The sequence below is a fragment of the Cyprinodon tularosa genome, unplaced genomic scaffold (assembly GCF_016077235.1).
Source record: "Cyprinodon tularosa strain WSP-4 unplaced genomic scaffold, ASM1607723v1 ctg68, whole genome shotgun sequence".
NCBI classification, from domain to species: domain Eukaryota; kingdom Metazoa; phylum Chordata; class Actinopteri; order Cyprinodontiformes; family Cyprinodontidae; genus Cyprinodon; species Cyprinodon tularosa.
This window is the reverse complement of record NW_024039429.1, coordinates 123,534-147,234: the sequence shown is the minus strand read 5'-3', so window position 1 is coordinate 147,234 and position 23,701 is coordinate 123,534. Positions and strand designations below refer to the sequence as shown.

General features: G+C 37.0%; 1 protein-coding gene across 17 annotated transcripts in view; it reads right to left on the bottom strand.

Annotated features, from left to right (window-relative positions):
• Positions 1–23,382, bottom strand: part of ptprk (protein tyrosine phosphatase receptor type K) — a 140,873-nt gene extending 117,491 nt beyond the window's left edge. For 11 of the 17 annotated variants that reach the window (XM_038267639.1, XM_038267645.1, XM_038267644.1 and 8 more), the window contains exons 1-2: positions 23,079–23,381; positions 16,845–16,868 (exon numbers count right to left, since the gene is read on the bottom strand). In XM_038267639.1, the coding sequence (XP_038123567.1) occupies positions 16,845–16,868; positions 23,079–23,160 (106 nt within the window). In that variant the 5' untranslated portion in view covers positions 23,161–23,381. Of the gene's footprint in view, positions 1–16,844; positions 16,869–23,078 lie in introns of all 17 variants that reach the window. The other 6 variants (XM_038267636.1, XM_038267638.1, XM_038267643.1 and 3 more) reach the window with 2 other exon arrangements.
• Between the last annotated feature and the right edge of the window lie 319 nt (positions 23,383–23,701).

The following is a 23,701-nucleotide window of genomic DNA, read 5'->3' as shown; positions in this document are numbered from 1 at the left end:
ATCACTTGAGAAGGTAGGTGATGGAAGACATTTTGTCCCGTAACGCTCGCCGTACTGTTGGGGGGGAGAAGCGGTGGGGGGGAGATGTTCATGTTGCTGCGGTCTGCAGTCTGACCGCTAGATGTCGCTGAAAATTACACACTGTAGCTTTAAGCAAGTTTTAAAATGCAACTCTAGAATATCATCATAACACGATCGATTGAAAATGAATGTATGTATAACAAGTAGGACTTAACACTAAATTTATGCTAAAGACTAGCCTCTGTAAAAAGCCGATTCAGGTTGAAAACTGAGTGATTTTAGTTACGCTGGGTTAAAAAGTGTTTTAAAAACATGCAACATGAAATCATCAAAAATTTGATTCTATTATTAGTATATCAGGATCCTAATGAAATGACACGTATTTATTTGAAATTAATTAAGACCTATTTAGATTCTTTTAGTTGGGAAAAATGTACGCTTTTATGGCCTGAGCTGACTTTTGTCGTCAACAATTATTGGGTGACTATTTACAATATATTATATCCAAAGGGCCATGTTTACAATTCCTAAATGATAGTCAGTAATATTCTGCACTATTAGGAAGATTTTATATGTTGTTCTCTTTCAATAACCAAGATGTTATATCTCACACATAATGGTGATGATGCATCAAAGAAGCAGCAGGAAAATGTGTGTTGATTTGAAATTGAAAACATGCTTATATACAGGAAATGTACATTTGAGACGAACAAATACTCACATAGGTACAGTTAAGCATTAAAGAAAATCAATATGAAGCACTGTGATGTGATGATAACAAACAATGCCTGACTTCATATTACTAGTAGTATTAACACTCTCTTTAATCTTTTTAAAAGCTAAAAATATGAATTTTGTGTATAAACATTACACCACCTTTGTCATCAAAAACAATGGTTATGTAATCAAGTTTTAACCTCTGTGTGTATTGTGACCAAAACGTAGAGAAAACATGAATGCCTAAAAGCAGTTTTCTTGCAGTACAATGCCACTGCTATTACTGTAAGAACGGAAATGGTTTCAGTCGTTGTCAAGAAAACATAAAAATTACTAAATTTCAGCTCAAACTAAATTCCGATCAGCTATTTTTATTGCTATAATATTAGTCAAAATATAAAAGCAACATTTGAAAATGAACAGGAAATTGAAGGTCTCATTTATGACTCAATCTTTTTAAAATATATATAATATGTTTTTTTTTTATTACTCTCTGGATATCAACAATCTACAACAGGCAATATAATACATGTTTCAAACATTCCTTCTCCTGCAATCACTAAAAGGATTGAGTGTTTGCATTTATTTACAGTGCATTAAGCATTGACCTAAGTAGAAAAACCAGAGTGTCAGTTTCTACAGACTGTAATGAAGTGTGACCCGTGTATGTCAATGGATGTTGACTGATCAGCATAACGAGCTGCTGAACGTAGGAGATAAATGACAGAAAGCAGGAGAGAATTGAACAGAACAAAAATACTACAGTAAAGCTATTACATTGTTATTTTATTATCAATCATTTCCATTTATTATATTGAAAGATAGTCAAGTATTTGTTTCTAAAATGGTATCTTTATTTCAAGCTCATGTAGACCAAATCTTCTATTTGTACTGCTCTTCTTAAGAAGATAAATAATCTATAGACATATTAATTATGTCAATTTATATCAATTTTAAAAAGCTGTTTTCATTGGTCATAAGAATCATTTGAGGCACTTTTTTACTGATCTAGTTATTATAATATTTTAATAATCAGACAGAAATCGACAACATTGTCCAAAGTACTTGGTGAGTAGACATTCATTTTAATGAGATTCCATCTTTAACACACCATAGAAATATGATGAATAGACATGTTGAGACTCATGGACCATATAAGGTTAGTATGATTCGTGTTTTAAATCAAACGGCAAAAAAAGACAATTCTACACTGCTCCCATCTATATATAAAACCATGTCTGACTGCAACTATTATTTTTTAGTTATTTAATTAAAACAAATAATAAATAATTTTTTCAGACCAGCCTATGTAGTTCTGATCCAAAGCATTGTGTTGATGCATTTAAATAATTAGATAATAAAAGATCTTTTAAATGACCTGTTTGTGTGGGCAAGTCTAAAAATCATATCTGATCAAGATTTCATGCCTCCACTGACTGCCTGTCCTGTTTTTAATATGTTTTTTTATTTTCTATAATTTTTATACTATGTCCTTGTGTGTTTTGAAAGACTCTTTCAAAGTATTATTATTAGTAGTAGTAATAGTAGTACTAGAGCTAACCAACACAATACCGGTCAGTTACCATCTCTGACAAATTGATACATTTATTTCAACTTCAGTATATTGATTCATTATTTTGCATGCATAAAACTCAATAAAATCTAGATCAACGTTTCTGTCGACAAGATGTGCCTCTTAAGTCTGTCTACCATCTGCCTTAATTCATGACAATGTGAAATTACTTAGACAGAATCGCTGAGGTCAATTTGAAACTGCTTCAACCAAAAGCTTAGGAATGTGTAACAAAAACAGGCCCCCTGAAAGACAAACAGGCTGATTTTGGAGCAGAAACCAGCCGATCTATGCACAGGATTCCAGACACTTACCAACATAAACATGCACACATTAAAACACACACACAAACTAAAATGATCTAGGCTGTGAGCCAATCTGTGAGATAGACATCATTTAATGCCTTGACTGGCTAATCAAAGAGAAATTTACACTGCATTACATTATATTACAATTAGATAAGTACAAAAGTAATAGAGTGTTTGTTCATTTCTTTAAATAGCACGACAGTGTTATTAAAGCTACAGTGTGTAATTTTCAGCGACATCTAGCGGTCAGACTGCAGACCGCAGCAACATGAACATCTCCCCCCCACCGCTTCTCCCCCCCAACAGTACGGCGAGCGTTACGGGACAAAATGTCTTCCACGACGTCCACATCACCTACCTTCTCAAGTGATGAGGTTTGTTTACATAGATAATTTTACAGATAGTATTTCATTAGTCTGTGTAGGGTATAGATTTCATGTAGACTTAAGATAATAAATATACCCGTTATTTTTTCTACGTCGTTGTGACGTTTTGGTGAGCTGCTTTGCATGGTGATATAAACAGACGAAGTAATTGTAGTCATTAGTTTAACAGCGAGATTGTGTTCGCTGGAAGAATATATATTCCCCGTTTACAGAGTCCAAGTCATTTTGGTGGCACGGGGGTTACAACGCGAGGGAGAGGGAGAGGACGAGGGCGAAGGCAGGGAGGCCGTGCAGCTAGGGCCAGGCGAGGGAGGGGTGCCAGCGGGGTGAGAGCAGAGGAGGAAAGGCTTGAAGATCTCCAAAGGAGCCGGAGAGAAGTAACCGAGGTATATATCCAGAAAATTATTTTACAGAAAATTACTGAATCATTACCTATGAAACGTCAGGGACGTTGCTGAATAAGTATACTGGAGAGTAACAGCATCATCACGCAGCATGTTATTGTTTTAGACAGGTCTGAGCATCCTGTACTCCAAAAACTGCAGTGATATTAGACAATTGTGTGTGTAGGATTAATTACCTGTCCAAGAGAAAACTGGCAACTTGAGCGTCACTTTGAAAACCTTTTTCCTCCATCAGTGACTTCCATCGTGTAAATGCCGTGCCAATGTTGATCCGTGTTTTTTGTCGTTTCTTGTCACGCTTGCGTTTATTCTCGTCGTGTTTCCGCTTCTTAGATGACGGGGGTTCGGTGTCCGCCGCTTTTCGTTGTGATACAGAGTAGGCATGATCCTCCATTCGTCTGATGTTTGGCCGCACAGTGCCAAACAGTTTGCAAAGTCACTCACGCCTGCCGCCTTGTTCACCTTTCTTGTTACTGAGGCGCAGTATACCTGCTTCTTCTTCTTCTTTGGTTTCAGGCAGACTAAATGCTTCTCAGGCATAATACTGCCATCTACTGTTCAGTACCGTCTCAGTTCATATCTCTCAACTTGCCGTAGTTATTTTCGAGCGTCATGGGAGATCTCGCAATCGCTAGTTTGTTGCCTCTGCGCTTGCCGTAGCGCAAAGATGTCAGCCTCCATGGCTGCGAGACCCGCTCCTATGTAATTATAAATAACGAATTCTAAGGCAACGCAAATATTATGGTTAAAAGGCTGAGCTCATAGGTGATGATAAATAACATAGTTATGTATAATATATTAAATTTCTGACTTTATATGCCTGTAATTATTACACACTGTAGCTTTAAGAAGTAAGCAAACCCATTCGTGGGTTATAAAGAATGGAAAAAATATGCCCCGAAAAGGAAAGAAGTGGAAGAAAATATTAAAACCTCCTTCCTATCAACACTACTGTATCTTCCCCTGCCTCCTTCTCCTCTTATCAACAGATATGAAGGGCAGGAATGAAAATATGCATCTCAAACAGTTTTTGTGTCAGTCTGCTCTTGTCTTCTCTAATCTTGCATACTTTCTTATCTTACTGTAAAAAGCTATTGCAATATCTCCCATAAATATTTCCCCCACTTCTCTTCTTTATGGTAAACTCGTTTCACTCTCTTGTATTTTGTGTAGAAATATAGTTCAGCCTGTGTCACAGACAGTGGATTAAAGCATGCATCTAAAGAGTATCTCATCAGGGTTAGGAGCCTAAACACAACTCTTCCCCACTATTATGCTGGTAAACATAGGACAAACACTCTTTGCTAAATAATGGGGAAAAAAATGGAGGATGAACAATCAGGCTAATGCTAAACATCAATTGTAAACATCAGATCAAAAAAGACGAAATAAACACAAGTTTTCTAATACTATCATGATTTTGTTTTCTAACTTTTTTGGAATGACTATCATGATGTGCTACGCCACATCGAATGATGAAAAAGCTCACCTTTGTAAAGGTAAAAGCCATCAAAAAAAGCAACGGATCCAGCCTGAAACCTGGGGATTCAATTACCATTGGACTGTCCCAGGATGTTAAGCTAATCCAATTCAGTACACCGCAACCGGAAGTGTAATTAATTCACAATCTGCTCCATTTATATCACATAACAGTTATCTCTGTAGGGATTTTCACAGATTTATTTCTCCAAGGTTATTGATGTGAAAACAGATATTAAAAAACAGTGTATAATAATACTAATAATCATAATATAAATGATTACTGCAGGAGCCAAAATTTAGATTCACACTTAGAAGGGCATAAAAGACAGCAAACTTGCCATAACAGCCCGAAAAAACTCAGCCAACTGCTTAAGCCCACTCTTGTTCAAAGCATTATTTAGAAAGCTCGGATTTCTGCTAAACCGTATGTAGGTGGAGACTCTCCACTTGGATGAGTTGGCTGCAAGCGATGATGGGCTTCTCTTACTGAGAGAACAGGCAATATGATTAAAGTGACTCATGCTCTTGGGAATCCCAGGAGAAGTACTGTGCGGTACTCTGTGTTGGTGTAAAATCATCCCACAAACATTATTATGGATAAACAATTTATCTGAAACAAAGTTAAGGATCAAGTTAACCCTTTAGCCTCAAGGGTTAAATTATCATCTGTTTTGCAAATGTATAATCTGTTTAAATCAGAGACAAGTGATCAATAAAGAAGACTCGCACTTTATTGATTCCTATGTAGTTATTCAACAGGGGATATAAAAAGGGAACGTTTGCTGCAAATACTTACGAAAATGTAGTTACCTAAATCCAACAAAAAAAATTTACGCTTTACAAGATTAAAGCATATATCTCAAATCTTTACCCCAAATTGAAACGGTGTTTACTCTGCTCCGCTGCAGTAAAAAGCCCAGAGAAGCTGCAAGGAGAATGTGCAGATCGTACAGTAAAGATCAGTGATAAACTTAAAAGTGAGATCACAACAACTCCAAGAAAAAAATCCATTACAAAAACTAAATGTAAACCGTATTAATCAAAAAAGAAAGGTTTGACGCGTTTTTTCTCATAGAGGAAGTGATTTCAATCGAACAGAAAAAGAATTCCCTAACCCTATCTTTCTTAACGCATTAAAGCTTATGTTACTAACCAACATTTAATGAGAAAATGCATCAGAGGAAGAGCTGCTTTTGAAGCCTCGCAGACTTAAAAGAGGAAGAGTTATAGATTTAGTTATATTGCATTTAAACAATACAGAAATATAGATTTTTTTTTCTATTCCCCCTACTGTTATGCAATGAAATAAGATCAATGGAAAATTTGACAATTTCAATCCCTGGCTTATCAGTTGGAGCTTCACTAAGAACAACCCTCAGATAGATACTTAAATAAGAACCTTCCTTTAAATCTTTAGAAGAATCTACAGACAAGCATTCATATAAATTATAAACATTTGTTTTTGGTACTGGTAGCAGATGACAGATGCCTTTAAATGCATACTTTGTTCTAATAAGCTCACATTAGGCTCCCACCCTGCTCTAGTTTATCAAGCTCAGCCATTGCACTCCTTCTCTAAATTCTGCTCCCTCAATTAAACCTCCCCCCTTCCCCTCCTTCTGCCTCTGTTGCTCTCTTTGGACCAATAACTTTGATTCACGGTTCTACTCAACTTAGCCTTAGGCTGGGTCGCACAAAAATGCTAAACGTCTCTGCATGTACAGACAGGCAGATTTACAAGCAAACACAGAAGCAACATCCACCAAAAGGACAATACATGTATACATGTATTCTACAGTGTTGGGGTAGAATGGTTTTAATGTGGGGCCAATGAAAGGGGAAAGTGCGGCTAACCAAAACCAGATGCAGTCGACACGCTCACTCAGTCTGGTTGAGGTATGTGAAAGTTAAGAGTGTGTTTGCGAGTGTGAAGGGGGAGGTGTGATAGAAAGCAGACCTTAGGAGAAGAGGCAGGGTGAGCTCATGGCTGGACTGAAACATTTATTCATCCAGGGAGTAGTTGTGTTGAACCGACATGCCTGAGCTGCCCTGCTGTGACTCTGGTCAAGTCATAACAAGGACACAGTTTAACTTACTGCTTAGCAACAAAAACACAACCAAACAGTTTTTTTTTTGTTTTGTTTTTTACTTTTTCAAAGAAGAGTTTATTTTTCCAAAACAAAGCAAAGCTTTTTATCTTTATATATCAGATCTATATCATCATCTTGCCATACAAAACACTGTCTCCATACAACAGCACCATAAAAATATCCTTTCCTTTCCCTAAGATCAAGGAGCTACTTTACCAGCCTTCAGTGACAAATTTTCAAAAGGCTAAATCTTAAACAGAAGCCAGTAAAAATAAAAACATCCTCATCTGCACCCTGAACACATTACCTCATTGGTTACAATACAATGACTTTTGCAACTTTTATAAACTTCAATAAAACTATTTAAAGCAGGAAATTCTACACGTAGCCCCTTTTAAGGTGTAAAATTATGTCATTTAATGCCAGATTTCTCTACATAAGAATCCACATTTCTTCATTTGCTGTACTTTTTGAATACATTTCTCTGAATAAGAATCAGAAACACTATTTCACTATATTTGATAACTGCCTTGTATTTCATTTTTGTAGCTGGTAATTATTACAAGTTGACATTTAATATTTCTGTATCACAGTACATCCCTTTATCTCAGATGCCAATAGTAACCATTGAGACTTAATATGTCTAATATAACACCCCAGGGGAAAGATTTCCAAATCGTAAAATAATGAATCTTAAAGATATTAGGTTTAAACTGAGCAATTATTCATTCATCATCCTTATAGCTCTGAAGTTTAGCCTGATTTGCTTAGTGAGACACTTAGATGGATGCTTCACCTGGATAGAATATTACCTGATAAACAAACCACTGTTTGTCAGATTAAGGGGCTATACGTCTAACCAGGGAGTCTGTAGCACAGGAGGACTACTGGAAGCCATACCCCCACCATCCATGTGTCCTCTGTACTCCTTTGACCTTCCTGTCCTCTATAGAAATTGTTGTGCATCAGAGAGGGATTAGAAGTTGATTACTCTCAATGTGAATAAAACAAAAAAAGATTTCAGGAGAAACAGGAACTGCTTACAAACTATGGCAGGAATGGAGCTGGTCCAGGAGGCTGAGGAGTATAACTACCTCAGTGTTCATCTGCACATCACACTGGACCAAAGATGCAACTATGAAGCTGTCTATTAGCAAGGACAGAGCAGAATATGGGAGAGATTGATCTATCTTCTGTTATCATCTGTTGTGGTAGCGGCATATGAGTAATTTACTTCAAACAAGCTCAATAAGCTATTCACGAAGGTTGGAATAACATCTTAATAAAATGAACATTACAGACAACTCCCAGCATGCTCTTGAGCAGAGAGTTGTACAACAACAGAGGGTCTTCAGTCTGAGGCGTCTCTAGATCTGCTATAGAGATCCTACTATCTACAGCCATCAGTATCTACAATAAGTCACAGACAAAAACCACTAAAGTAGGAGTTAGGTGAGTCAAATGAGAAAGTAGTTTTGATTTTAAAATGAATAATTATAGAAAAAATTAATTGTCATGAACTAAGTTTTTTAGAAAAAAAAAATTAGCGGGTTATGACCTCTTTTGAAGTTTGTCCCTGACTTCATATCTCCTGTTAAAAATTTTAAAAATTGAATATTTTCTACTCAGTGACCATTTGAATCCAGCCTCATATTGTAATGATGACAGTTTTCACTGTGGCCTTTTTTTTACCAATAAAAATGATTCCAAATACGTTCAATCTCCAGTATGGTTTGGCATTGAGCATGTGGGATTTAAAAAGGTTTGCATCCTTTATTCTTAAAATGGGGATTCAGTTTTTCTAAAAGCTGCTATTTAAGTATTGCTAACAGAGTTGGCAATACTAGTTTAAAAGCCTTTTAAAAAAAATCGAAAAACTTTTGTTTTTATTATTGATGTTTTCTTACTTTTAAAATTGTATATAAACCCTGCATTGTTGTGATTTTTTATCTCAGTATAAATAATTATTTAAACGCTATCACTCCATGGTAAGAAACCATAGAAAAAAAGGTTTTGTATGTTGTTCTTACTTACTTACCCTAAAAAAAATAAATCTGACTTTGTTAAAAAAAAAATCAAGCAGGAAAATGTTTTAACAAGAGAAAACAGATTATGGGAATCCAACCCAAGAACTAGTTGGGGCACCTCTAGCTCTATGGCACCTTGTCATATGTAAAGCTTGACACACAGAGACAGTTGTAGTTGTGTTTCAAGCCTTTACTTAAATTCAAGTAACCTGCTTTGTGGGACTAATCCTATGAGACAGGGCGACACTGTGTGTTAAGGTAGTATTGTTTGAATGTATGTGTGTGTTTCTGTGTGCCTGAGCCTGAGCATAAGAGACAGTTAATGTCATTGAGAGGTAGTACTGTATCTGCTAAACATTACTCCAACTGGACAGCTCACTTGGCACACAAACTCATAGTACAAGCACACACAGGTTTTAAACAAACGTAATTTATTTACTTTTGACCCAACTCACTCAAGCCAGTCGACTTGGCTACCAGTTAGAGGAACAATCTTTTTAATCGAGTCTTCGATTTTAGGGTCTTTATCAGAGTAATTCTGAGACAATTTAGGTTAGAAAAGTTAAGGTTAAATAGTATTAGCTTCTTTTCGGGAAGTGGGTCAGACTTTGATTCGAAAGGGGAGAGGTATGGTGGAGACAAAGTGGTGAGAATGTTTTGTGCCAGCAGGACACTGTAGAGAAGATTTGGTACTTAGTATTGTGAGCTATCAGATAAATTGTTGCCTTTTAAAGCTACATCCACTGGCAGCAGCTGGAAATACTTAAGTAGATTACAGTTTCCTTTTATACAATGAAACAGAGTTTGAGGCTAACTTTTCCTCACAGTTTTCTTTGTTAAGGATTGTTCTGTTGTTACCCTAACTTTTCCCCTTCCATCTGCAAATCCCCCCTTAAGGAAATTAAGCACTTTATCCCTGTAATACAATACCATTGAGAAAACCCACTTACGCTGTTGTTGAGGGGGGAGACGAGGAAACTGGAGAAACAAGACAGGACAGGAGAGGGAGAATGGGTGGTGTTGTCGAGGTAAATGTGTGTGTGTTGGGGGGAGGGAGGTGGAAGGAGGACAGCAGGGAGAAAGAAAGAAGAAATAAGGAGTATGTGAGAAGGGGGAGGGTTTGATAAACACTCTGTTACTCTGTTTTGGTTAGTTGGCCATAAATTCCAAGAGGATGAAAGAAGGGGGGGGGGGGGGGTAAACTAACAGTAAAAAAAAAAGAGGGAATGAAGAAACGTTTCAGTTAATTAACAGATTTTTCATTAAAGGTGAAGTTGCTTAACATCAACAACTCTGATGGATTTATGTTTATTAAGCTAAGATTTCACCTTCAACAGTTTATTCTTCAACATTAAACCTCTCATTGCTTCCTGCCTATGAAAACTTCACATCTCCTATTTTGGCGTCTTTCTTGGTGCACATGTTCTGCAGCTGTGTGCCTGTTGGGATTTTTGTTTTCCCTGCCTTCTCTTTCTTATCATCTGTTCTGTGGAAAGGGCGCATTGCTTGGACCTTTACAAACAACTCTGCGCCTCTCTAATCTTAACAGGCAAACTCAGGTTAAGGTTTCCCACTAAAAGTGGAATCAGTCCTGCTCAGGAAAACCTAAAAAAAAAAAGAAAGAAACAGTGCCTGGGGAGAGTTACTGTCTCAGTGACTGTTCTCACGCCGCAATCAATGAAAACCAAGGAAAAACTATTGTGTAGTCTCATGAATGTATTGATGTAAATCTCTCATTTGACTGTTAATGAGTATGAGGCAGGGAGACACCAGATTCCTTTCAGTTATTTCTTTCTTTCAGTTTTGCCTTCAATTTTAAGGCAAAATCCCCAGTAGGCCAGTTTTGTACAGAATTGTTTTCTATAATTTTTACTTTTCCTGCTCTTATGATCAGCATAAAGTGACTAATATACATTTGGGCATGTGTTTTTATTCTTTACTGCTTTAATAATTCACTATTACAGGGCAAACATTGGTCACACCAAGTCCACCATAACATTTGGCAGAGCGTTTATTTTTTTAAATCTATACATCCATGAATCTAAACAGGGACATTTTTATAATAAATAAAGAGATACATCTAGCTTACATGTAATTCAATTTGCTTTGACTCCATTTCATATAAACTATCTTATCAAATCCTTAATTATTTCTGTCCTTGGATTAATCTTTGCCCAACGTTTAACAAGCAAATAAGAAAGTTAAACAAGATAAAGGAAAACATAATGTACTATGATTGTACACAATAAAAAGTTATATACTAAATATACTAAAATATACTTTCGTTATCATTCTGATTGTAATAGACAATAATAACATTTGAATTATCCATTAGAAATAGTGATAACATGTTGAAATTGCTGGTTTTTTATCTCTTCTTTTATCTGCTATTGATCTCTCTATCTTTGTCGAAAGAGATAATCTTTTTGGGGTTAGTGTGTGTCTCATTAACAACACTCGCATTTAAGCACATATCAGTTTTTGGTGAAGACCATAAAGTTTTGTTTTGTTTCTGCTCTTCATCTAGAACCTGGTAGATAAAATTGAAGTTTTTCTGGTGTCAGTCGTGATGTACAGGGGAGAATTCAATCTGCTTGTCTAACGCAATCATTATAGTTTAATCAGGAAGCTTTTATACCAATGGAGTATAAAAGGGGTGTGGGGTGGGGGCATGGGAAATTATGCTCTTTTTATTTTTTGTACTGGTGTTCTGTTAACAGAAATTTCAAATAGAACCCTGTCAAGTTAAACAACTGTCATATAGATGTATAAAAACAGAAAATTATCCCATTTTAAATTAATTCTTACTTAAGCACAGGGGAAAAGGTTTTATAAGAAAACAGAAGTGATACAACGGAGTATATTAGACCATAGTAATATTTGAAAAGTAAAGTTTTATGCATTTTGTCCAATGCCATCCAAAACATTTGTAGTTTGGGCCATTTTGCCCCTGCAATGCACCTGTTTTTGGAGCCATCTTTTATAGGATATATTTGTACCATCATTCTCTTTTACAGATCTTCATAACCGATGATTTGCTCTAATTTTTCTGAATTCTTAAAGTAGTTTTTTTTTTTTTTTTTAAGTAAATCTGCTTTTATGACTCGATTTAAGATAATCTAGCAACAAAGGTTAATTTCATTTTAATCAATCTGGTTTAATCTAGGGTCCTAATCAGTCACATTCCAGCAGTTATGGAAGTTTAGAATCAATGAACAAGACTAAATGTTTCTAGAAACTATAATGTATAATTAGATTAATTATAGGTAAGATTTGAAAAAATTATGACTGTTTACAGTTGAGGATAACATAGATTTCAGTGTTTATTTTGGAGGTTTCCGCTTTTTTTTTAACATTGCACTGAGAAATTATTTTGTTTCACCAAAACAATAAACCATCGGGTTGAAAATTATTAGTTATTATTATTAAGCTACCACTCATACCTGAATATTTTTTGTTAGACAATAGCCTATAGGTGTCTCCTAAGAAATTACCCCTCAGATGTTTAATGAGTATTAAGTCAGGGCATTTTGCTTTAGTTTGGGAAAAATATTGACATTAGTGCTATAGAGGTGATTCTTTATCAACAGAGAAATATATATTCTGGCCCACTGTCATGTTGGAAGAATAAGAGGTGATACAGAACCAGCTCTACTGATACCAGCTTTGAGTTTTGTTTCAAAATAATGTCATTTAAGTGGTTCCTTCCACCTTGACCTTATTCCCAATTCAAAACACAATAAAACTCATAGCATGTTTTATAGTGCAGTCATTTTCTTTTCAGGGTTTAAGGCCTCACTATTATTTTTCAGAGAGAAAAAGCTACATTTCTGTTAAAAGGGTTCATCAGATCAGAGCAAAGAACATTTTTGCAGAGTGTATAATCTTTCCTGAGGCTTCTCTTAATATACTTCAGTCTGGCTAGAGGGTATCATTCCTGCATTTTCTTGGTCTGAAACCTTGCAGTCGATTCCTCTGCACAGCTCTAATACCTAACCTGGCTTAGTCATTTATTAACGACCTAGCAGTTGCTCTGAGGTCTTTAGAGACATCTCCCATGAGTATTTCTTTCAGGATTTTGAAACCTTCCATTTCCTATTTCTTCCATACTTCAGCTGAGCTGGGTGCTTTTTTTTTTTTTTTTACTTTATAAGCGATTCTTCATAATCAAGTTCTTGATGCTAAAAATTGTCTGATAATTTTATTTATTCTTCTCATGCATTGTGACCATCATTAACATTTTTTTCCTAAAGTTTAGGCAGATTCCCTTTGTTGTTACCAAGGGCTGCTCTTTGGAAATATGAAAAGAGCAGTCTGGAAAAAACATTGGAGTTATAAACTATGATGTTCAAGCTCTTATTTTCTAGAAAGCAACAATGTTAATACAATTTAAAACATTTTATGTCAGTCTTTACCCTAATGTTCCATCTTATCACAGGCAGAGTGTCAAACAAAATGGTTGGGATGGACCAGCCAGTGAAGTATTGAGATACAGACAGCCGCTCAACATTTAAATGTCTTTCTCCACACTCCCACACACAGCCTGTCTTTTACAGTGACTGACTGTAGACGTGTATACATGATCACTGTCGGGCTGACCATGTGCCTGCAGTCATCTGTGGTAACGATGGACACACAAAAGCTGGCAGTGGCCAGACAGTCTAAACGACAGATTAGAGTGGCAGATAGACTGATTGGAGAGAAAAAGACTATAAGATCATTTGGTGGAAAAAATGGGAATATCTGATGGAAGATTTAAATCTCCACAGAAACGGCGAGACAGAAGTGTGGCGATGTGAAGATACGTGCCCACGGATGAAGATTATAATCTTAATGGACTGGTCAACTAGCTATCTTTAAGCCCCTGATTTGCACAAGCCTGCGTTCCCATACAAACTCACACAGAGAGGGTTTACATATCTGAAAAGCTTTCCACTACTTCTGATCTGAAATCAGCTTAAATTGGAGAGGGGGACGGTTAGAAAGAAATGTAATGGCACTGGAAATATGTGTCCTTCAGAACATATAATAAAGACAATAAAGCTATGGTTTATGTTTGAAAGAGACTGAAGCTCAATGTCATGTTGGAAAAATATATGAAATAAAACCCAAACAAATCAGGATTGAAGGTTGCTTCTTTTATGCTGCAAATAGACTGCTCCAGGCAACTTCTATGTATTTGCCTGACTTTACGTTGCACTTATGACAGATGTCTTCATAACTGGAATAATGGAAATCTTTATTATTGTGTGTCTAAAGCTGCATGCAGAGGGGCCACAAGGCTTTTGTAGTTTACTGGAGGTTACATGCACCTTGGCTTTCTTATCTGCTGAAACTACAAGCTACACAATAAAATAGAAGTCTTCAGACAAGTGTATTCAAGAGTAAAGAAAAAATACATTAAAATATAAATAAAAAAAATACAATATACAATTTACACATTTCTCAGTATTACTTCAGTCTTAAAAAAAAAACAGGCTGAGTTAAACTTTAGCCAACAAGCCATCAATATGCCCTCCTGCATATGACTTTCAGAGGTTTGGCTTGAACCATGACTTATCAAACATTGGCTAAACTTCCAAAGAAGTAACAGGAACTGGTTGAACAGCAGGGTAAAAATTCCTACGGATGGAATCACACCAGGAAAATGCTTTGTTACCCTTGTTTTACTCTGACTAAAATCTAATTTATTTTTTTTTGGTGTAGTTTACTTTCACATTGCACTTTTTTTAAACATAAGGAATATGGTAAATGCATGTTTAAGCAGAAGGAGGATCTTTACTCTGACCTCCACCACCAGCAAGAATGTTCTGGGTCCGATTCCTGGTCTTTCAGTGTATAGTTTGCATGTTATCTCTGTGCATGCCTGGGTTCTCTCCAGGTATTCTGGCTTCCTCCCACAGTCCAAAAACATGACTGTTAGGTCAATTGTCATCTCTAAATTCTCTTTAGGTGTGAGTGTGTGCGCATGGTTGGATGTCTTCGTATGTCTCTGTGTTGCCATGCGACAGACTAGCAACCTATCCAGGGTGTACCCTGCCTCTCCACCCTAGACTCCCGGACACCGGACAAACCACGACACTGACCAAATAAGCGGAGGAAGATGGATGGATGGGTTTTACTTTTTACTCTGTCGATCTGTTAAATGCTTCTTACATCAGAGCAACTCTTGATGTCTCCCTCAACAATCTGAGGAGCAGTTTTATAGTAATGTTTGGTACTTACATAGTGCATTTTTTAGTCAGGGGTCATTCACCTGTTCAGGCACATATTCACACATTGATGGTTGCAGGCTACTCTGTAGCCACAGCTATCTTGGGGCACACTGGCAGAGGTAAGGCTGCTTTAGAGTCACCACCTCTGACCACCATCAGTTTAATGATAGACATATTCTTCCTTTGGGATGAACTTGCACATTGATTGGACAAAGTATAATCTGACGGACAGTAAAGAGGGACATCCTTTTCGTACTGCAGATGGTCTTTCAAACAGATCATCAATCATTTATTACCACTTATGACAAAAACATTTATATGTTAGGCCCTGGCCAAAACTCCATTTGTTGATTGTGGTGAAAATAATATCAACAGGATAGTTTTTTTTAGCAAAGAGCAGTTTCTTAAAATTCAGACCAAAATTCATATCTGCTCTCTCTAAGGTTATCAATTAATGGATCAATCTAAAGTGGCTTGATCTGATCAATTCATTGATAAATCCTAGATAGTATCCTGGATATGATCATTTATTGGATGGAATAAATTTCAATCTAATAAACCATCAATTGATAACTAATTATACATAAATTTTGTAACATCCCTAATTCCATCTAATTTTGAAGAATATCGTTTATATCACTTTAGATAACCTTCTTTTAAAGGCATTAGAAAAATAGATGTTTAAGCCTATTTTTAAACAATTTGGCGTTTTCTTTTTTGTCAATTAAAAACAATACGGGACACGATGCTGCTATGAGGCAAACTTTGTAGAGCACAAATTCTAACAAAAAAAAAAGTATAATGTAGTGTTTAGAATTTGAGTGTTTGTGTGTGAAAGTTAGAAAAACAGGGAAAACAAAATATGCAACACAGGATTAAAAAAAACAGCAAAGAGAAATATGAATGGAAGATGTGTGCAGCTACTGAAAGAACAAAGTTCCTCTGAGCTCCTTTATTGCAGAGCAGGCTCAGCTAAACAAACATCACATGAAAACTTCAAACCCTCCCGACAGCTGTCTAACTATACAAAAAAAAACAGGAAGACAAAGACAGGAAGGGAAGCACACAGACGAGCAGCAAATAGATTAATTGGCAGCCAGGTAAGCAGAGAAATAACTACAAGCGACAGCAAGCCAGTACAAGATGGCTTCAAGTATTTCATCAACTCAAGCCATTTATTTACAGTAAAAAAAAAAAAAACACGACAAGCATGGCCTTAAGGTTTGTGAATCGCTGAAACGTTTTGACATCAAATCAAACAATTAAAGAAAAAAATCCAATATATGGCAATGTCACACAAAAAAAAACGGTAAAAACCATAAACCACACAACTACAAGCTTTATTTTTATGGTTGCTTAATAACATGTAAAAACTGAAGTGTCAGTGGTGTCAAGATGACTTTAAAACTATGAAAATACCAGCTGAGCCAGGAGTATCAATGGGATGGTTATGCAAAACAAAACAAAGAAATCCTCTAAAAGGTGTGATGGGTGAATAATAGATACAACAGATGTCAAGCTAGAAACAGAACCTAGAGTTAAGGCTGTAGAAAGATTATGACTAAACTAAAAGAACGATGAAACATGAAACGCAGCCCCTCGCAGACAAGTCGTAACTCACCCTTTTCTGCGCGCCCCAAGTGAGCTGGATCCAACAGAAGCAAAGAAGAGAATAATAGGACAGAATTAGATTAGAAAGCATGCAGAGTTGCACAAATACTAGAGAGCTGCAAGGTCCCTGTAGAGATTTATTATTTATCAATTGTCAAATTAAAAAGAGCTTTTAGAACCTGAAGAAGTGAGAAAATAATTAATATTGACGATTCAGTTTTCATAAAGCCTGTCAATTTTAATCTAATTGTTTTCTTCAGTGTTTCTAAAAAGTTAAATAAAATCTTTATGGGAGAAATTGGTGAGATTCACGACTGGCCTTAAGTTCCCAGGCACAAACTTCCTCCCTAGCTATCACACGTCCGACCTTGGCCATTGCCCTCAACCAACCCTCATGGTTACCCTAAAAATAAGCTCTTTTCCAAGACTGTTCTCACCTGCCACTGTTTCTCAGTCCTTAGAGTTCAAACTCCACTGATTATTTCTCAAACACCAAAAGCCAAGCCTAAAGCTGGCAAAGGAGTGTTTTAACATCTATGTATTTGTATGTATGTGTTTCTGTATACATGTCTGCTATATAAGCTAATCAATCGGCTGTGAGTGTTGATTACTTAATCTGTCATTAGTCAGCCATTTGTAGAAGTGTGTGTGTGTGGGTATACATAAATATAAATGTGGATGTATGAGTAGCAGCCTCGCACTAACAGCTGTGACTGGAGAAACAGAGGGCAGGGCGCAGATTGATGATACTGGACTTGTATCATCATTTATCAGGGATGTGATGTTTCAGGCTTTCAAGGATTGTTTTGAGAACTCTGCCTCAGTTAATTTTCCTGGAACTTTATCACTTTCATGGGTCACTTGGTTTTATTCGCCCAGTGATTCTCCACAATCTTAAAAAGAACTATGATCTGAAATTACTAATGCTGATTGAACCGTTTTAGAAACTGTCATATTTGGCCTTTTTAACCAATATTTTGCTGGAAAAACAAATCTAAAAAGTGTGCTGTGCATTTGAAATCAAACTCTAAGTTAGATTTAACGTCTAGACTGTATGTGTCGGCTTGTTGTCCTGCTGGAAGGTGCCACTCAGTCACTTTTTCTAAATTGCTCTGTATTTAGCTATACTCAACTTCCAACAAACTCTGACCAGTTTCTCAGCCCCTGCTGAAGAATTGCTCCCCCATAGCATGATGTTGCCATCACCATGTTTCAGGGTGGTGGAGTGCTCAGACTGATGAGCAGATTTGTTGGCCTGTTAGGCCTTTATAGAACAGATCTAGTGATACTGAAATAAACTAGCACCCGGTGGACTCAAAGATAAATGAACACACAAAATGTTGATTCAGGCCCCGTCCACACGAAGCCAAACCCTGGTCTAAACGCACAAATTTTTCACCAAACCAGCCTCTCATCCACACGAAGCCGGCGTTTCGGGGGTCTGTAAACGATCTTTTTTTTATTCAGCCTTCAGAGTGGGAAGATTTTGAAACGCCGTTTTCGCGTTTCCATCTTTAAGCTCTAACCGCATTTTTTTTTTTACACGCATGCGTCATAGCGTCGCCTCTAAACACGCATGCGCGACACAGTATCACAACAACAATGGCGCCGTACTGTGTTGAATGGTTGCTGCTCATGCTACTCACCCTGCTGTTGGGCTTACAACAGAATCTTCTTCTTCTGGAATATCTCCAGGAAGAACAGAGCAATATCGACCACATAGTTCAGCACCTGAATTTGACTGAACCACGAAAATGGACCCGCAGGGCAACCATGTAAAAATATTAGTGCGCATGCCCAACATTTCGTCGCTTATTTTTGCTTTGGCACCACAGCGCCACTTACAGGCCTGGCATACATTTTGCAGCGTTTTCATGCATTCGTGTGGACGATCACAGTTATTTTAGGTGTCCGTCTTTACGACAAACGTTTTGGAAAATATCAGCGTTTCGTGTTCGTTTTGACTTCGTGTGGACGGGGCCTCAGATGCAACCTAAACCATAAACATTAGAATGAAAACTGTATCTTTTTATTATGCAGCACAGCTAAGGATGTTTTGAGTAGGTCTTTTACACAAAAATCTTTCAGAAGCACATTTTAAGTACCCAGCACCTTTCAAAGTGCGTCAGAAGAAGCAGGGTGTGGATTTTATTCCTAGAAAAAGACCTTGCCACGAGGACACCAATACAGACACCAATGTTTAAAATCCCTCAGATGAACTCTTTGTGATGAATTAATCACAGGAAACTATTCTAAATTTAAGGAAAACACAATTTAAGTTAGGAGGCCACAGATTCTTAAGTTCAAATCATAAAGCCACCTTTAGGAAATTCAAATAACAACAGCAAAGACATTTCAATTCTGAAGTTTTTCAGCTAGGGAAACACTTCTTTTTATAGGTAATTTTGAAACTGATATTATTTTGATAGGCTAAATAATAACCTAACCAGTCCTTCAATTTGTTAATGTTACAGAGTCTTTGGTTAAATCCTCTTTTGACTTCCACTTGACACAGACAAGAACCAACCTGCATAAATAGATATCTCAGTGAAGATGTAACAGAACATTCTCTCTGCTATAGAGAATTTGAACTGTAAAATAACACTAGAAAAAAATAAGAAAACATTCTAAAGTTGTAGGAGAAAGATTTGGTAAATACGTGGTGGAAATATGTAACCTTTAACCAAAGCTTTGGGTTTGGAGTCAAAACGTACAGGTTATTTTGGCTCCTAAACATGCTTAATAAAGTTTAAGAGAACCATTGTGTTTGAGATTTCAGATTATTCCAGAAGGTAAACAAAACTAAAACAACAATCTATGATTTAGGTTTGGTTTATAAAGTTTAACCTGTAGAAAAGTACAATAGTCAGGCTCCCAACCTGCCAATCATGTCATGTTTCCAGAACCTTTTCCTCTTTGAACAACCGCCATGTGTTGCTAATCCATTTCACCACAAACCCTCATATTCATTCATACCCCGGCACACACATGCACACAGTCTAATGAGGGATTAGCTAATGAATTCTCTCAACAGATTAATTACATTTTTCAGACTCCGTCCCCAAACAGCCCAAGGAATGAGCCAGTAGTTTCAAAGAGATAAAGCTTTTTATTTTAATCTATCACCAAATTGAAATCACTAGAAACAGATTGGGTCTGGTGAAAAATGACAGTTGATTTGAGGAGAAGACATAAAAATTGATCTGAAGAGCTGCAGACTGAGAAATTACTGAAAATAAATCAAACCGGCCTTTGATTTGGCGCCATGTTTCATGGCATGAGTAGAATGAAAAGGCAGTTATTATTTTTTTTTGCATGAATCTTAAATGAGAGGCAAACATTTCATATACTCGTCTTTATACCGCTGTTCACCGGAGGGCTTAAAAGCATCGTCCTGCCTCCGTCTCTTTAAGTGACAGCAAAGCACAAGAGCTGACACACAAACTTGCACCATGCATGCACGAAAAAATGACAGACCCACACAATGATTCACACACACTCTATCCCTCCTGCCGTTTTCACAGTCTCTTGAGTGGAGGAGATGCCCAAGGCCAAAAACCAATGGTTTCTTGATTTTTTTTCTTTTCCCCCCTCTCCCTCTCTCCTCTTTCTCACTATCACTCTGCTTCCCTCACTCTTCTTCATTAAAACACCAAATTTTGCTTCATCTCCTAAATGGAGCGGAAAAGTAATTATAATTAAACCAACTTGGTGCTAATGTTCAAAAATACTAAAATAATTTACAGTTATAATTAAACCAGCTCAGTTTTTGTGTTCAGTGGGAGCGGCAGTCTTCTAATTCGTCTGGAGACACTGATGGAAAACAATCATTTCACTTCATTAGGATTAAAGACGCCTGGAATCTGTGTCACAACTCCATCAGAGAGGAGGCAGATTTAGAAAGTTGTCAATTTAACATAAAATTCAGTCGCTGACTTTTGGAAGACGGCGCAGCGCAGGCTTGTTCACATTTATTACACTGACTTTGTAAGTGATTAGCCAACTTATAAATATGCAAAACAGCACGATAAGAAGAAAGAGAGGGAGATTTATGAGAACGACTCAATTTATAGCTTTACTCAGTAATTGGAAAACTAAAAATTGATAAAAAAAAGTATGAGACTAATTTAGAGAAACAGATATTGGACCAGAGACTTAGCTTCTTTTATATGAAGGATAGTTTTAGAAGCTTATTGGAATTCTTAATGATGCAGTTCTTGTTTCGTTAGTGCCATTTGATTTTATTAATTATTTTGCAGTCCATGCTCTAGCTTTAATAGGTAACATTTTAGTGAAAACATGTGCCCATATAAGTCATAGGTTCCAAAGTCTTTTGACATATTGATAAGACAGATTTTGGGCAGAAGATTTTAGCCAAAAAATGCGTTTTGCAAGACTAAACTCATTAATGTGTGCCTTATTATAACATGAATGTATTTGTTCTTAAGGTGAAATAAGTAAATGTTATTTTTCTGGAATGCAACTGGGTGCAAGTACTCTATGTAAACCTTTATTCAAACAAATTATATTCCACATCTCCCTCTTTGGGCATCCCGTCACTAGTATTTACTTGCAAATTAACAGCACTCACACACCCAAAGAGGCCTCAAAGAAATTCCACACATTTGTTGCCCAGAGGGACAAATGGCCCCAAGAGAGGGGGAGGCAGGGGGATAGTTATGAGCTACAGGGTGGGGGTGAAGGGTGACAATAAAACGTTGGCTGATAAAGTTGGAATTAATGTGGCCAGCGAGAATACTGGAGCAGAAAATGAGGTTTTTGTACAATAAATGTGGATTCATTTGCAGGACTTAACTGGAGCATGATGCGTCCTTAAGGTTTTATTGCGCTTTTTGGAGGTCAGCTCTCATAACTATTCTGGGAATCTCGTGTTTCTCGTTCCCTCTTTCTCTCCGTGCATGAGTTGAAAGAGAAACAACTTCTGATATGCGGAAATTAACGCGCAGCGGACCTGCATATAGCTCACAGCGCTGGATCAAATGGAACCAGATGCGCTGCAAGGAACTACCAGCGCCTGAGCAGCCAATGCACAAACATCGCAGTCACGGGGAAAAAAAAGTTGCAAAGTTGACTTCAGCAGAAGCTTTGAACAGCGCTGCTGCAGCTGCTTCACCTGCAGGAGCGCAGACGTTGAGATGGAGGAAGGGTCGGATGGTCAAATCATTCATTTGCAATTCGGATAGCTCGAATCTCGGGTCCCAAACATGCAAATCAGACAAACTGAGTTGCAGTGAGATGCGCTACGAACGAAAAAAAAAACGTAAATACATAGAATAATACAAAGAAATCAGCGGCTAACTAGAGTTCAACTTATTTGTTTATTCTTTCATGCCTATATATACAAATTTGAATCTCCTCCAGTAATAAAATGAGCCGATTATAAACACTATACCTGCAAAATAATCTAAACAAATTAAAGCGATCGGAATAAAGCCTGGAAAACAAAACCAGTCTGAAACTGTCTAAAGCATAGAGAGCAGATGATAAAATCTATGTATCATTTACGCAACATCTATATGAAAAATGACGCGAGCAAATGGCCCAGTGTACAGTACTGCCATAAACACGTATTTATACAAGAGCCATATCATATTACATGTTTATATATACTTTATATAGGTTACTGTCAGGTCCGTGCGCTTTCTTAACTTTTCATCTCCATCCGTGCGCTGCGCGAGACAGTGGACGGCACGCGCTGTTTGTGCCTTTTAGGTTTTCAGCTCATTTGGGGAAAAAAAATACAAAAAATATAGTACAAACCAGCTGCAAATGTCATATTTTCCATACCAAACGCGAATTTTTAACATGAAGGCTAAATATTTTCCAATGAATCTTATCGTTTTAAAACTTAACAGAGTTTAATAAAATGGGTTTTCAGACCGACCCTCTGACTCACTTTGACTCAGTTACGGGAAGCGCAAAGCACTTCACAAAATTCAACCTTTTTTTCCTTCATAAAACCACAATACGGTTCCTTAACATTTAAATCACCTCATAGATAAGTGACACTCACATATCCGGCGTCATTTAAACAGAACAAAAGAAGCTTTAAAACCGGCATGACTGGACGCTGTCAAAGCAAAGGTGAACTTTTTTTTTTTAACACACCTGTAAGGAATTAATGCACCTTTACAAGGGAGACCAGAAGACCCATCCTTTAAACTTGTACCCTCTCAATAACACCTCAAATTATATCAATTGTTTTGTTATTTTTTTAACTTACCTGTCGGTAACTGAGCAGAGACGGAGCCAACTCTAGACGAGAGAATCGCAACTCCCAGGAATACAGAGAAAAGTGTATCCATGGCTTTAGGTGAGTGTTTTCCTCCCGTGAAAAGTTTTGCTCGGTCCAACTTTCTTCAGTCGTCTCGGTCTTTTTCGTTTCTAGGTTCTTATTATTCCCTCTGTTGTTGTGGCTCCATTATTCAGTCCTTATCCTCGCTTTTTTGATTCCTGCGGGCTCTCGCGGACTCTACACTTTGTTTCACGCGGAGAGGGAGCGCGAGGCGGAGTGAAGAGAGCGAAGCATAGAGGGAGCGCGAGCGCAGCGGAGAGTCGGTGACGTCACAAGGAGTTTATTGGGGGAAAAAATAGGAGATAAATTAAAACTATGAAATCTCATTCTCATGAGCCGTTCTTGTTAAACGTTAGGTTTGTCGCTTTTATTACAGATTTTTTAAACAATCTTATGGCTGATGTTGAATGTTAAATCTGAAAAGTCGCAACACATTTGTTGTTTAATACAAACAAACAAAAAGCTGATAATAACTAGAGGGTCTCACTGTTCTCTCGCACAAAAACACAAAATAAAAACGAACAAGAACAAACAAAACCTAAACACTAATT